The sequence below is a fragment of the Melospiza melodia genome, chromosome 11 (genome assembly GCF_035770615.1).
Source record: "Melospiza melodia melodia isolate bMelMel2 chromosome 11, bMelMel2.pri, whole genome shotgun sequence".
NCBI classification, from domain to species: domain Eukaryota; kingdom Metazoa; phylum Chordata; class Aves; order Passeriformes; family Passerellidae; genus Melospiza; species Melospiza melodia.
The window spans coordinates 27,018,474-27,034,286 of record NC_086204.1 but is presented as its reverse complement, the minus strand read 5'-3'; the positions used below and the strand labels follow the sequence as shown (position 1 = coordinate 27,034,286).

Here is a 15,813-nt window from a genome sequence, read left to right as displayed (position 1 = left end):
GATAACGCTGCGAGTGAGGAAACTTCTGCTCCTGATTCCCACTGACCCAGCTATTCAGGAGGCTCTTGATCAGCTGGATTCCCTGGGAAGGAAGGTATGGATTTAATAATTGATCATGGTGAGCTACACAAAGAGGATTTTACTACCAGCTTCCTTAAATTCCCCGTCAGATTATTGTACAGAGAGGGTTTGAAACTACAGCAAAATAATATTCATGTTAAGTCAATGTTTATTATTGACTTACTGCCAAGCAGCCAGAGGTGAGAGGGTCATTACAGGGGCTGTAGGAGATGGATTCCCAATTACAGCGAAACAGAGGAGTCTCAAAATATTTCTTCTGTGCCTTTTTCTTCCTAGAAAACACTGCTTTCAGAATCCAGTTCTCAGTCTTCAAAATCCCCATCCTTGTCTTCAAAACACCAACATCAGCCCAGTGCCAGTTCAATACTAGAAAGTCTTTTCAGATCTTTTGCTCCAGGCATGTCCACGTTCAGAGTGCTCTACAATTTAGAGGTAAGAAAACAAATTTGCTTTTTCCTGTGTTTCTGAGCAGCAAGAGTTAAGTATTTCTAGGTGTTTTGGGCAGGAGTCCACTTTGATGGGGTCATTATGAAAAATGCAAATATTGTGACATAGTCTGCTTTTATACATGTGGTAAATTTTACACAAAATAAAAGGGACAGAAAATTTTCCTTCAGAGACTTTACTGAGAAACCAGGCCCTTTGTGTGATTTACAAGGTGGAAGAAGTGGAGAGGAGCAAAGAAACATCAAATTCTTATTGGATTGGATAAAATTCCTGCTTGAATCTCTAGATTTCTGAATCTACAATTTATAGGGTGTGTATATATAAAATATCTATATTAAAAAAAAAACTTGGCCTTTAAAAATTAATGGAAGCTATTTTAAGTTGGATTGGTTTTGCTTGATTAAATTTGTCAGAAACTCCTGTACTGTGTGAGTCTCCCATCTTATGTCTAAGGAGGAGTGTTTTTCCAAAGCATTCAGCTGGGAAGAATTTTCACTATCCAAGGATGCAGGGCTTTGGCCAAGAGGCCTCTGGCCTGTTTAGGCTGCACAGGTAGAGTGGAATATATAGAAATCTGTTACCCCCAGGCATTCTCCTACATTCTTTAGCCGAAATTTTGGATAGGGCCCTGTAAAGATTCTTTCCTAGAGTTCAGAGAATAGATTTTAAAGATTACAGGAGTTCAGCTGGTGTTGTTTGTAGGACACAGTGACTTGCACACTAAAAGCTGGACACTGTTTAGCTCTACTTGCAGGTCCTACTGTTTATAAGGACCCATGACAAATGTGATTTGAGCAACTTGAGGTTGGAGGAGCAATTGCCAACTGCTTCCAGAACATTAGACAAAATTATTCTCTTTCCTTCATGGTGTGTGCCAAGATTACTGTAGGAATTTTCTTGTGGTTGCTTCCCTTTAGGTTTCCACAGTCTAATGTTAGCTCTTCATCTTCCTACACTGTCATCACTCTCCTGCCTTAGGATTCCCCCTTTTCTGTACAGCTGGAGTGAAAGATACTTGATTATGTCTTTGAAATATGTTGACAAGTTCTACAACTCAAAGCAAATGGTTTAGGGTGTCTTGTTGAGCTGACAGGTTATATAGCAGTAGGATGGGACAGTTATCTGCTGCTTCTGTGCCAGAGAAAATAATAAAAGCAAGCAATAAATTGCTTGGTTTTCTGGCAAGGGATGAGAAGTAATAAATTGGATTAGATGTGAAGATTGTATGAGTGGACTTGTTCCTCAACGCCAGTCAAGCCAAATAGAAGATGGTTTTTCTCAGGAAAAGGAGTATGTGCTTTTTTATCCACTCAGCTGGTGATCTGGTGAAAAGATGGGAACCAGTCTGAACTGCTTTCTGAAAAAAAATGTGCACAGGAAATTTGCAGAACATATGAAAGAGATGAAAATTGAATGTTGCAGATGTCCAGGGCGTGATAAGATTTCATGCCTGGAACTCTGTAAAACATTCTTCTGATCTGGGAACCTGGAAGGAGATGTATTTTGTTTGCAGCATTTTTGGCTGTACATGCCAAGGAGACTTCTCAAGAAAGTGAATAATATCTGTGGGGTTTTTCTGGGATTTTGGGAGGGCACAGGGTTTCTTTGGTTGACGGTTTTGGGGTTTCTGTGGGGGGGTTTTTGGTGGCTTGGTTTGTTTGGGTGTTGGGTTTTTTTAATGTGAAGTGAAACAGATTATAAGAAGATTATAAATAAGAACTGACCCACAGAGACCACAGACTTCCTTCTGGCCATGTTTCTGAGTGTATTTGCACTCTGAAATTTAGTGCTGATTTAAAACAGGAGAGATGATAGAGGGGTGATGTTCATAAGACCTTTAGAATTACCTGAGCCATCTTTTACAGAGAAACACACAGAATAAGAGTGGTACAATTATATTTCAGAAGGTGTGACTATTAAGTAAGCCATTTGTAGGATATTTTATGGGATACTGTGAATTGAAAATCCAGAACCAAGAAGAATTTGGGCTCCTAAGAAGCACCAAATGAACCAAAATATGACGAAAAATGAACCAAAAAATTCCACGTACCTAATCTGTTCCCTTAACACATAAACTGCAGTGACAATAGAATGCTTTGATTCAGAATAAACATCTGTAGGTGCCATGGTTATTCTAAATACTTGAGATTTATTGAGTATATGAGATTTCTCACTGACTGCATTTTTGTGTAAGTGTATTAATAATTGCTTCATTTGTAGTGGATTTTTTTTCTGTTACAGTTTCCAACTTCAACAGGTAAAGAACCCTAAGAGGCATGGTAGTCTACATCTGCTTATTTATTTATTTATTTTATTTATTTTATTTGTTTGTTTGTTTATTGTAGGTGCTGAGCTCCAAGCTGATGCCAACTGCAGATGATGAAATGGCAAGAAACTGTGCCAAGTCTTTCTGTGAAAACTTCCTCAGAGCAGGAGGTTTGAGGTTAGATTTCAAAACCTTGACTCAATTTGTAGCACTGCATTTAGTTAGCAGTTGTGTGTGGTTTCCTATTTCCACGCTGCAGCAGACTAATACACCTGTCAGCTTCTTTTTCTGAGAAAAAAATCCACCCAAGGCTGTTTCACCACTGTCCAGTAGCTGTCATATTTAAGAGAGTACATGTACTCTCTTAAGAGAGTATTTAAGAGAGTACATGTACTCTTTTGAGAGTTAAATCTCAAAAATCAAGTTAGGCACAAATAAGCTTGTGGAATGTAGCTGGTACTAAAGTAGTTGATACTTGGACAGTTTTTGACATTTAAATGTTTCAGTTCAAATTTGGAAGTGTGTACATTGCATTCTACTCTGTGTAGACACCAGTGGACATTTTCAGCAGTCACAGTATAGGTCATGCAGTAGGAACCAAATTGAATTTGTAATTAGTCTTGAAAATTCAGACTCTTCATTTAAGAGTTGAGGCAGTGTGAGTGGTTTGGAAGACCTGACAATACTGATTGTGTGAGATTTATCAAGTATACTTTGCTCTTAGTAACCCTATCCATGACACTCCTCTGCCCGAGAGATCTTGAAGCATTTTCCAACAGGAGCAGAAAGCTTCCATCTGTAGATATAAAAGGAGAAAATTAGGATGTTGGCCTCCAAAGAAGTTAGTTTGAACTGGAACTCAGCTGAGTGGATAGGAGGAAGGAAAGATAGAGACAAATTAATTGAAACATTTCCAAATGGAGTCTGTCTTATCGATTGTTTTTAAGTTTGGTGGTGAATGTGATGCAGAGAGATTCCATCCCATCAGAGGTGGACTATGAAACAAGACAAGGAGTCTATTCCATCTGCCTGCAGCTTGCAAGGTATGTAACTGCTTCTCATTAGAGAAAGTGCTGCTTTCTTGGCTTTTAGCATGCAGCTTTTAATATTTAAGATTATTGGCACTTTTGAGTTCTGTTCCATTCACTCTGCAAGCATTCAAATACAAGGTTGATGTTTTTACTCTGTGCATGCAGGTTCTGGGTGCTTGGGCAGACAATGCCCATGATGTTTTTACTCTGTGCATGCAGGTTCTTGCTGGTTGGGCAATGCCCATGATGTTTTTACTCTGTGCATGCAGGTTTTTGCACTTGGGCAGACAATGCCCATGATGTTTTTACAGGTTCTTGCTGGTTGGGCAGACAATACCCATGATGTTTTTACTCTGTGCATGCAGGTTCCTGCTGCTTGGGCAGACAATACCCATGATGTTTTTACTCTGTGCATGCAGGTTTTTGCTGGTTGGGCAGACAATGCCCACCCTGCTGGATGAGGATTTCATCAAGGATGGGGTGGAAGCTCTGTCCTCGCGGCCCTTCCGCAACGTGAGCCGGCAGGCCAGCAGGCAGATGTCCATCTGTGGCACTCCTGAGAAGTCCTCCTACCGCCAGCTCTCTGTGTCTGACAGATCCTCCATCAGGGTAGAAGAAATCATCCCAGCTGCAAGAGTTGCCATACAAGTAAGGAAGTGTTGGATGGCTCTGATGTAGCAGTGTCATCTCCAATGACAGCTGTATAACTCTGAGATTTTTAATCGGTCTTTTATGCAGGTTTTTGCCCTGAGTCCATTTAAAAGTCCCTGAAAATCTTGTCTCTTCCAATCTTGATCTGAATTTTAACATATTATCATAAATTATTTTGGCACTACAAAGGGAAGCAGTACCCCAAAAGTGCTTACAAGAAATAGATGTACATAGAAATCTTACTTGTGATTTATCTTCAGTCACACTTAACTCTTAAGATCTTACTCTGTTAATTTTCTGTGAATCGAAAGGAGAAGGTTCCTGCTTGAGCTTCTGGCTTTATAATCCATTATACTTTGAATTAGAAAGAACTGGACAAGCTTTTTCCAAATAACTCATTAAAAATTAAATTTGCTTGATGGTATTGTGGAGAAAAAGAATTTTTTTTTTTTTATTTTCAGTACCTTAAAAAAATGTTGTTTGAAAACCCATTGAGTCTAGTTGAAAGAAACTTCATAGTTAATGTGACAAGTGTGCTGTGGTAGGTTCTTGGGTAGTGCTTCCCAAATGGATTGAACAATTGAAATCAGCATGAGTGCCTGCAGATAGGTGGCAAGGGTATCTATCCTCGTGGGGAATTTAAAAATTAATTACTTCTCCTAAGATAGCAATACCAGTCTCTCACTGGGGGCAAACAGACTCTTGAATCCTTTAACCTGTAAAGAGAAGAAAGTGGAAAACATGTAAATGTCAATTTGACACGATTTAGAAGATACATTCCTCTCATCCCTGTGATTAACAAGGGTTGTTGAATATCACAGAAGTGACTGCTGTTTCTTGTTCCTCCAGACCATGGAGGTGAATGATTTCACCTCCACAGTGGCTTGTTTCATGCGCCTCTCGTGGGCTGCTGCTGCAGGACGCCTGGACCTCGTGGGAAGCAGTCAGCCCATCAAAGAGAGCAACACTCTCTTCCCTGCTGGGATTAGAAACAGACTTAGCAGCTCAGGTGGGTTAACTGTGTCCCTAAACCAGTCCAAAAGCATTTGGTTTAATCTTAATTGAACACTTCAGGAGTTTGAAACTGAATTCATTCAATGTTCATCCTCTTGGATCTCCCCCAGCTTTGGACATTATACAACTAAATTACAAAAACTCTGAGCAAAATTATGTACATTCATCAGGGATTCAGAGAAATTTTTGAATTGCAGATAACTGTCCAAAAGCTGAAAATATCTGAGTAAAATTTAATAAATTACAGCACTTGTTCTTTGTTTTTTAATGCAGGAAGCAACTGCAGTTCGGGAAGCGAAGGGGAGCCCACGGCGCTGCACGCTGGGATCTGTGTGAGGCAGCAGTCTGTGTCCACCAAAGATGCTCTCATTGCTGGGGAAGCCTTGTCTCTCTTAGTAACCTGCCTTCAGCTACGTAGTCAGCAGCTAGGTATGGAAAAAAATTGGATTATTCACTACTTGGAGTGAATAAAAAGCCAGGTGGGAGGAGGCTTTTGGATACAGTCAAGTGAAAAAAAAAAAAAAATTCGAAACTTGCTCAAGCAAAAATACAACATTTCATTAAAAATTGCCAGGATTTTTTTTCCAGGACTGAAATAAGGCATGTAGTGCTATGCTTCAGTAAAATGTTTTGGGAAAGCTGACTTACTGCCAGAATATAAATATTTGCACTGCTTTTGAAGTCTGTAATTCTGTAAGTGCTGCTGTTTGCATAGCTCCTGTTTAGTACTTGAGTCTTTGTGTACAGGAAGTGTAAACACTGGTGGTGCAGGAAGGCAAGGAAAATGCTGTTTTATCATGGTGGCAGCCTCTGCTGAGGGAAGGAAATCAGGAAATAGCCTTTACTGCTTTTCAGTATTGATGTCCTCTAGGTCCTGTGGTATTTTAATGCAAGACTGTAACTGACTTATTTTAAAATATTATTTTTAATAAGATAGCCTGGTACTCTTCTGTTCCAGGATCTTTTTACAATTTGCCTTGTGTTGCTGATTTCATCATTGATATTCTGCTTGGATCACCAAGTGCTGAGGTGAGAGTCTTCCTCTAAATGCTCCTTCTGAAATGTGTATGTTTTGATAATTTCATATAGTCTGAACATAAAATTGTTTATTGCAAGTATTCCCACAGATTAGTATTTGAATAAATAACCTTTGTATAATTGTTGGTAATTCCAGTATCTGGTGATGGTTTGATAGAAAATGGTGTAGTATTACATTTTCTAGGCTTGTTTCATCCATGAGATGCACAGGACTGTGCTGTGACTAGTCTAACGAAAATAGTCTCATTTTGGTGACACAAATTCTGTAAAACCAGTATTTTAGGGGAAGTTTCAAGTAACTTTGATTTGGGTAAAATTTGATGGATAGTTCTGAAATTTTGAAAATTTATTCCAAGTGTTGTAACCCTCCTAAAATTCATTCTTTTTGATTTAAGATTTTCTTGGATATTCTAAAATCTATTGACTTTTATGCTTACCTCATTTCATCATGTGTCATCCGTTTATTTTGCATGAAGTCATTGCATCTCACCCTTTATCTGTATTTACAATTTGTGTTTCTCAGAGGTTTTCACTCAGGGATGAACAGGGTTTGTTGCATTCCTAGAAACCCTGGCTGATGGGTGCAGAGCTCAGAGCCTGGTTTGCACCATTGCAATGCCCATTTTTTCTGTTAGATTTCTAACTTGACAGGAGTGTGGGGGATTTTTGCAGCCCTTGAGTAACTGCTGGCAATGACAATGACCCTGTTGCAGATTCGTCGCGTTGCCTGTGACCAGCTGTACACCCTGAGCCAGACAGACACATCAGCTCACCCAGATGTGCAAAAGCCAAACCAGTTCCTCCTGAGCGTTGTTCTTGGGGCACAGCTGCCTCTTTGGTCACCAACCAGCATCATGAGAGGAATCAACCAGAGGTAAGTCACATGTGTGTTTATGGAGGAAGAAAATCTGACACATTTTGAAATGAGCAGCACTGTGGAAGCTCTAGGAAAAAGGCATTGCACTTGGCAAGTGTTGGAGGTACGTATCCTGCAATTTCCAGAGGAGTAACTGAGAAGTTAAAGCATGTTTTTATTTTATTGTCAACTGACAACTAACTAGAGTTGCCATGAGGTGAGGGAAGAAAAGAGGATTCAATATGATTGCTGACATTCAGAAGTAGCTGTTGGGAAGGAATTGTTTTAAGCTGCAGCATGCAGAAGCACACCTACATGGTTATGCTGCTTTGGGTTAGAGGGACAGAGCACACAGACTTTAAAAGACAGCTGGTTAGAGAAAAGTTCATGATTTTAAGTAAACCTTTCTTCTATTTATATCTGTTTCAGACTTTTGTCCCAGTGTACAGAATACTTTGACCTGAGATGTCAATTACTGGATGACCTGACATGTAAGTATGTGCAGACACCTGATTCCTTCATTCTGATGGCAGCTTCCAAGCTCTAGAAAAGATGTAGAATTGCCTGCAGAAGGGGGTTACTACACCTTGAGCTCAGAGTGACCTGCCAGTGTGCTCTCTGTCCTGTTCTAGTGCCTGGCATGGTCTGTTCTTGGCATTGGGTAGCTCATTCCTTCTGGAAAGTGAACTGAGCTCCCTGGTGGAAGGTTTACTTGATACACATGAGGGCAAAACTAGACCGTTACCAAACTGTTTGAAATTCTTTGTATTACATTCTGCATTTCCAAAGCTGCTACTTTTTACTGAGTTCCTTTTTTTATTTTCCTTGCAGCATCAGAAATGGAGCAGCTGAAGATCAGCCCAGCTGCCATGTTAGAAGATGAGATCACTTGGCTGGACAATTTTGAGCCAAACCGCACGGCAGAGTGTGAGACCAGTGAGGCTGACAACATCCTGCTAGCAGGACACTTGAGGCTCATCAAGACTCTCCTCTCACTCTGTGGGGCAGAGAAGGAAATGGTTGGTGAGTATTTCTCTTTAAATTGACTAGACTGCTGGGAATTCTGCATTAACACATGACTGGACAGTCATGTGAAGACATCAGTAGAAGTGATACAGAGCTATAAGGACTGGGTTTAGCAGTACCTCTAATATTTGATAAAACATTTTGTTGATTTGGTGCTATGAAGTGGTTTTGTTGTTTATGAAACACCTTTTTGGCATTTGCAGTGATAATGTAAGTGCTTAACAGTAGATTGCTGTGTTTCAGGTTCATCTTTGATTAAGCCATTGTTGGATGATTTCCTGTTCCGAGCATCCAGGATTATTCTGAACAGCCATTCCCCAGCAGGCAGTGCTGCAATCAGCCAGCAAGACTTCCATCCAAAGTAAAAATTATCTTTTTTTTTTTCTTTTTATGTTGAGTTCTGTCTTCAGTGTCATGAATGATGATGTCAGAATTAAACCCTACAGACAGTAGGATTTAATACCAGTGGTGGAGCATTTCTCCAGTTTTCTACATTTCCTACATAAATGCCCAAATAGCATTTTATACAGTTTTGTGTGATCCAGTATCCTTGCATTTCTGTACTTCAAAGTCTGTGCTTTGTTAGATCAATGATGAACTTCAGGCACAACTGAGTGCTGATTTCATGAGTCCAAAGAATATTCCTTTAGCTTGTTACTGCTTGGGAAGTTGGCTAAATTGGAGCATGAGCAGAAAATTAACTTCCCAAGCTCCTTGTAAAAGAGAATCTCAAAAGTTCCAGTTCTTTCTTTTTCCCTTCTCCCTACCTGTTTTGTAAAAAAGCTAACACCAAGCAAGTCTCCTTGCACCTGAGAAAGCTGATGGAGCCCAGAATAGATCAACTGGAGAAAAAAGAGTGGGCTTTCTCCTTCCTGTCACAGCTTTTATGGCCATACAGTATCTGAAGGGGTGGGTGTAAATTAGCTCATGTGGATTTCTGAGCTAGTGCAGCTGAATTGTTTGTGTTGCATTGAGTAGTTGGTGTTAGATCAGGCATATCCTCACTGCCTTTCCACAAACCCACAAGAAGGTTCCAGTGAATCATTTAACAACCCCTGAAATGAATGGGACTTGATCCACCTTAGTGTTTGGTCCAGCTTTGCTCCACTGCAGTTCATCCCAAGCATGCTCTTTTTATTGCCTACAGTAAATGAAGCCTTTGGCCTTCAGAAGAAAGGGCTGCTGTGCTGAATGACTGCTGAAAAGAACTGAGTTGGGAGAGTTTTGGTCTAGCTCAGGTCTAAACTCATCTGTTGTAGCAAGGATGTTGCCTGGTCAAGCTCTTCCCAAGTTTCCCTCCCTGTAAAAAAGTCATTTTGTCTCCATCAGTGTTACATGATGGAAAGTGTCTGTTTGTCCTCAGACATGCAACCAATTCTGTCTCCTTTTAGAGCACTTCCTTTTCCTTCTACTGAATGTTAGCAGGTGTATCCATGTCAGTAAAGGATGCTTTAATGGAATATTCCTCTTGCAACTATTCTCATTAGATTCTTCCCCATTCTCCTACCCCAAGAAAGAAAAAAAAAGACAAAACAGCACTCTGCAGTCCCTCAGGAGTGTTTAATCACTCAAAGTGTTCTTTAGAACATTAATTGTTGCCTGTTCTGAGTAATACAGCCTTCTGGAATTAGAAATAATTGAGTCATCTAGCCAGTAGCTCTCAGCTGTGGTTTTCTTTGCAGGTGCAGCACAGCAGACAGCAGATTAGCTGCTTATGAGGTGCTGGTAATGCTGGCTGATAGCTCACCCTCCAATCTCCAGCTTATCACAAAGGAGCTGCTTTCCATGCACCACCAGTGTGACCCTGCACTCAACAAGGAGTTTGATGTAAGCAAGAAGCTTTTTTTAATTTGTGTTAGCATGGTTTGGAGGGCCGGGCATGGTTCACTTTGTTGCTTCATTCATGAGATTTCCATGGTCTTCAGTTTAAAATGCCACAATGCAGCTAAGGGGAAATGCAGATACATTTAATCTTCCTCGGAAGCAGATACTCCAGTGTGTCTTTGTTATTAACTGAGTAAGAAAGAATTTCCTAAATATCACAGATTTTATTTATTATTACATTTTAGGCCATTTTCAACAGTGTTGTGCAATGTGTTAAATATTTAAATGACTGCATGCAGCAGTCTTGCAGTTTTTCAGAATTTATTCCTGGTTTTCCATTAAATTGTTCTTAACAGCTCACATACAAGGGGGAGAGGTTTTAAACTGAATGGGGGTTGTTTTAGGTTACATATCAGGAAGAAACTCTTCCCTGTGAGGGTGGGCAGGCCCTGGCACAGGTTGCCCAGAGAAGCTGTGGCTGCACCATCCCTGGAAATGTCCAAGGCAGGATGGATGGGGTTTGGAGCAACCTGGGGTAGTGGAAGGGGTGGAGCTGGATTAAGGTCCCTTCCAACTCATACCATTCTGTTTTTCTACAATACAAAGGTGGTTATAAAAGCTATAGAATGTTGTTGGAGTCTCATATTTTTTATAAGTTTTTGGGACAAAAAATGTATTTGTCGTTCCAGTACCTTCCACCTGTGGACAGTCGCTCTATTTCTGGATTTGTGGGACTGAAGAATGGTGGTGCTACTTGTTACATGAATGCTGTTTTCCAGCAGCTGTACATGCAGCCTGGTCTCCCAGAGGTAATTAGTTCAGCATCCAATAAAATCCTCTTTTTGGAATTACTTTCACTTGAACCACTTCATCTTAGCACCATTTGTAAGTAAGTTGTAAAATGAAAAGTCAACTCTGTGTGTGTAAATATATACAATAAATACATAAATTTTAAGTTGTAGTGCTGTGGGCCATGACAGCTTATAGTAATGATTTTTCCAAAAACCAATTTAATAAGATTATTTGTTTCCTTCTAGGCCTTGCTTTCCATTGATGATGATACTGACAATCCTGATGACAATGTGTTCTATCAAGTTCAATCTCTTTTTGGTCATTTGATGGAAAGCAAGCTACAGTATTATGTACCTGAGAACTTCTGGAAGGTATTGTATCTTTTTGTTTAGACTCTATAGCTTTTCTACTTAAAAAGTAATCATTTATTCGGCCTTTTTCAATTGCAGAATTTATAAAGTAAGCTCTAATTCAAAAAAACCAAAACATGTTAAAATAAATTTATATAAAAATGCTTTTCTCAGTGATATATATATGAAGCAACCACCTTTTAACATAGATTTATATTTTATATAGATTTTCAAGATGTGGAATAAGGAACTTTATGTTAGAGAGCAACAGGATGCTTATGAGTTCTTCACCAGTCTTATAGATCAAATGGATGAGTACCTCAAGGTAAAAACCTCAGCAATTTCTTTTCTGTTTCATATGCATATCCTTGGTACCTTTTTTCTCTTTTTGCTTTGATCTCTAGAAAAGAGGCAGAGAGCCATTTAGCTTATGTTATAATCTGCACAGTATTTAGGAGTTTAAAATTCCTACTGATTTCTTGGTCTTCCACCCTGCAATATATCCCACTGATGTCTAACTTTACATCTCCAACAGAAAATAGGAAGAGACCAAATATTTAAGAATACTTTTCAAGGAATCTTCTCTGATCAGAAGATCTGCAAGGACTGCCCTCACAGGTAATGACACATTTAGTGCATCAGTTACCAAGTTATGTGTTCCCAGAACTATTAAAATATGTATGTCAAAGTAGCACTGGAAAGTAGAGAAATGCCCCTGTGAGCATCACAGCTTTGATAGCTGTGGGGCAAATGCAGCATTCTTTCCTAAACATCTGTCTTGTTCCTGCCAGCTGGTAAATCCTAATCTGTTTTTCTTCTTGAATTTAGGTATGAGCGTGAGGAAGCCTTCATGGCTCTCAACCTTGGTGTGACTTCATGTCAAAGCCTGGAAATATCACTGGATCAGTTTGTTAGAGGAGAAGTTCTGGAAGGAAGCAACGCATACTACTGTGAAAAGTGCAAAGAAAAGGTATTGATTCTTAATTTTTGTGAAACAAGATTCATGTGCCGTTTGATGTTTTCTAAGCTTTACATAGTCATGGAAAACATGCTTAGATGCTGCTCGCTCTTGCTGCATTGAAGACAAAAGGTTCAATGCCTCTAAAAGTTTAAAGTCAACTAAAGGTTTAGAGGGATGACAGGATGGTAAAGTTTTGTGTAACGCATTGAGATGTATCCCAGTCATCCTGTAGACACCCTGGCTTCTGTGGACACCTATGACTCGCCATGGCTGGATTTTCACTGTGACTCTCTAGAAGGGTGCTGCAGATGGCCTGGGATGTCAGATAGAGGTGATATTCTTGTTTCTTTTCAAGAGAACTACAGTGAAGCGCACCTGCATTAAGGTTTTACCCAGCCTGCTGGTGATTCACCTGATGAGATTTGGCTTTGACTGGGAGAGTGGCCGTTCTATTAAATACGATGAACAAATAAAGGTAAGAAAACTTTGCTTTATGGTGCTTTCCCCAGATACTTTGTGTAGTGGACTCTCATTCTTCCTGTTCATTTTTCATTTTTTCCCCCACATTTTGATGCAGGGATTTTATAACATGGTAGTGCTACAGAAAAGAAGTGTTTTTCCTTAGAGCTTTCCTTGTTTGCAACATTCTTGGGGTCAGTTTGTTATTTAACATCTGTATAAGAAGCATAAGAAGTTGAAGTCTCATGTTTTCCTTTGGTGTTCCCGATGTGGGAAGTATTGATACCATTCTCATAAAATTACACAAAGCAATACACACTGCAATGTCTTGATTAATCCAAAGTATCTCTTCAAACAGTTTCCCTGGATGCTGAACATGGAACCTTACACTGTGTCAGGGATGGCTCGTCAGGACTCCTCCTCAGAAGTGGGGGAAAATGGCAGGAGCACAGAGCAGGGAGGAGGAGGCTCCCCAAGGAAGAAAGTTGCCCCTACAGAGAACTACGAGCTCGTTGGTGTGATTGTCCACAGTGGGCAGGCTCATGCAGGGCACTACTACTCCTTCATCAAGGACAGGAGGTAACGGGCAAGAAGGTTCGTGGGGGAGGTTTCGGAGCTGTCTAAAGGCTTCTTGTTCTGGGAAGGTGCATGGAGCCATCCAGAGCTCTTCTGGAACCACTCTTCCCTTTCTCAGCACCTGTGATGAGGCAATGACACAGTGACATGGGACATCACAGAGTAAAATTTTCATTAATTCTTATGTACCTTGTATTACAGTTTGAGGGCTTCCTGACTTGCAGGTGATGTGCTTCTCATAGTTTTAATCAAGGTTATTTTTTAAAATGCAACCTTGACATCAATTGAACTAAGCTTTCTTCTTACTGTCAAAACAAATGTGAGTTCAGGCTTGTCACATCTAGGCTGTTCAGGGTGGTTTGTTTTTTTGCTGAGACAATCAACTAACTTTGTTTCTGTTGTGTTTCTGTTCTGTTTTGATCACAGAGGATGTGGAAAAGGAAAGTGGTATAAATTTAATGACACCGTTGTTGAAGAATTTGATTTGACTGATGAAACCCTGGAATATGAATGTTTTGGTGGAGAATATAGACCTAAAGTCTATGATCAATGTAAGCAGAAGTACAGACAGTAGATTCAATTTCATACTGATTTCAGTAACTCAAAGTACCTATAATGGACTGAGTAGAGCTTAGTCCATTATAGGTACTTTGAGTTACTTGGACTAATACTCCTTCTGAACCATATTTTCCCCTAAAGCCTTCCCTTTACTGAAGAACAGAACAGCTTGTGTATGGTCTAATATGAATTAAGCCATATTCACTGTGATTCAGCACTTTGTAGACTTAATAGTAGAGATTGAAAAACACAATGGCACCTTGTTAATATAGCTTTAAAAAAGCCCCAACCAAACATAAATCAGCCCTTATTTTAGGCTAATGAGAATGACTTCATGGAACACTTTGTGGCATCATATTGTTGAACTTTTCAATGCTTTAAGGAATTTATTCCAAGCACATTTCCAATATTCGCCCGTTTCATAATTCAGACACTTTTAATCACTGATGTTTCGATCTGACAGATTTATCCTGCTGCAGTTCACATTACTTGTACCCCCAGTTTTGCTTCCATACAGGAATGGGAAAGGTACTAAACCTTCAAGGGCCTTCATGGGCTGCCTTTTATCCCCACAGCAAATCCCTACCCCGACGTGCGCCGGCGCTACTGGAACGCCTACATGCTGTTCTACCAGAGAGTGTCCGACCAGAACTCCCCTGTGCTGCCAAAGAAAAGCAGAGTCAGTGTCGTCAGGCAGGAAGCTGAGGACCTCTCCCTGTAAGTCCCCCTTGTATCCAGAAAGGTTTCTCTCATATTGATATCTAGACCTCTCTCTGTTGGAATACCAGGCTCTTTGTGGCTCCGAGGTCGGGGCCAATAAAACTCAGGAGATGTTGGGTTTGAAGTCTCACTCTGAAGTTTATTACCCTTATCTATTACAAACTCAGGGGATGTGAGCTCTTTCTAAGTCAAGAAAGTGAGATAAAATGGTGTCTAATCAAGGCTATTTAAGTCTCAATTATCTGATAAACAGCTGAAATTGTATTATTTATACTTCTAACCCTGTTATGATCACCCAAAACCCACAACACAGATGTGTTTCGCCCAGTTAGAGAAAACCACCCAGATCCAAGAGGAAGGTGCAAAAAAGGCAACTAACCCACACCCAAAGTTCTCCATCTTGGCTCCCATATATCACCATATACTAAATTCCCAATCTAAGTTTTTTCACCTGTGAGATCACACAATACTATCCAAACGACACACACACTGTTTCTGTGCTATCATTCACTTTTTGATGCCTTTTCCAAGGTCTCAGGTCAAATGAGGTGTTTACTTGAGGGCGGGCACCCTTAAATTCAGAAAGCTTGAAGTTTTCAGCTGTCAGAGTTCCAACATCTCTCCACAACTAAGAATTGAGTCATTCCTGTCCAGCAAAGCAATGTATTGACCCTTCTGTTGTTTTGGTTTGGTTTTTAAGCTGCTTGTTTATTACCATTATTGCAGCAAGTTCCAGCTGACTGACAGCCTCAAGAAATATTTAGGCTGTCTTCAAAATTGCCATAAGATCACTCTGGCTGCAGTGGTATTTTATACCTAAACTGTAGATTTGCTGTAGGATTTCTTTATTCACCTTCAGCTTGTTTGTATTTCAGATCTGCTCCCTCTTCACCAGAAATTTCACCTCAGTCATCACCTCGACCCCACAGGCCCAACAGTGACCGTCTGTCCATCTTGACCAAGCTGGTTCGAAAAGGAGAAAAAAAGGGGCTCTTTGTAGAGAAAATGCCTGTGAGGATTTATCAGGTAGAGCACACTGACAGTGACAACTAAACTCTGCTCACATAAAATTTGAGCCCATAGTGAGAGAAACGTGGTAACTTTTAAAGGTTACCTTGAAGTAATTCCCTTGTAGGAAAGCTAAAAAGCAACTCTGGATTCTG

At 40.1% G+C, this 15,813-nt stretch overlaps 1 protein-coding gene across 8 annotated transcripts in view; it reads left to right on the top strand.

Annotated features, from left to right (window-relative positions):
* The window catches only part of USP24 (ubiquitin specific peptidase 24), a 61,539-nt gene that overhangs the window by 32,846 nt on the left and 12,880 nt on the right, over positions 1–15,813 (top strand). For all 8 annotated transcript variants that reach the window (XR_010029039.1, XR_010029040.1, XM_063166172.1 and 5 more), the window contains 23 exons: positions 1–94; positions 358–513; positions 2,874–2,971; positions 3,742–3,837; positions 4,245–4,473; positions 5,326–5,485; positions 5,764–5,919; positions 6,449–6,519; positions 7,242–7,402; positions 7,814–7,875; positions 8,216–8,407; positions 8,654–8,771; positions 10,093–10,237; positions 10,924–11,043; positions 11,272–11,397; positions 11,603–11,701; positions 11,912–11,994; positions 12,205–12,346; positions 12,693–12,812; positions 13,155–13,375; positions 13,799–13,923; positions 14,506–14,647; positions 15,526–15,676. Coding sequence is in view for 6 of the 8 variants with exons in the window: in XM_063166172.1 (XP_063022242.1) it covers positions 1–94; positions 358–513; positions 2,874–2,971; positions 3,742–3,837; positions 4,245–4,473; positions 5,326–5,485; positions 5,764–5,919; positions 6,449–6,519; positions 7,242–7,402; positions 7,814–7,875; positions 8,216–8,407; positions 8,654–8,771; positions 10,093–10,237; positions 10,924–11,043; positions 11,272–11,397; positions 11,603–11,701; positions 11,912–11,994; positions 12,205–12,346; positions 12,693–12,812; positions 13,155–13,375; positions 13,799–13,923; positions 14,506–14,647; positions 15,526–15,676 (3,067 nt within the window). In the remaining 2 variants the exon portion in view is untranslated. The remainder of the gene's footprint in view (positions 95–357; positions 514–2,873; positions 2,972–3,741; positions 3,838–4,244; positions 4,474–5,325; positions 5,486–5,763; positions 5,920–6,448; positions 6,520–7,241; positions 7,403–7,813; positions 7,876–8,215; positions 8,408–8,653; positions 8,772–10,092; positions 10,238–10,923; positions 11,044–11,271; positions 11,398–11,602; positions 11,702–11,911; positions 11,995–12,204; positions 12,347–12,692; positions 12,813–13,154; positions 13,376–13,798; positions 13,924–14,505; positions 14,648–15,525; positions 15,677–15,813) is intronic.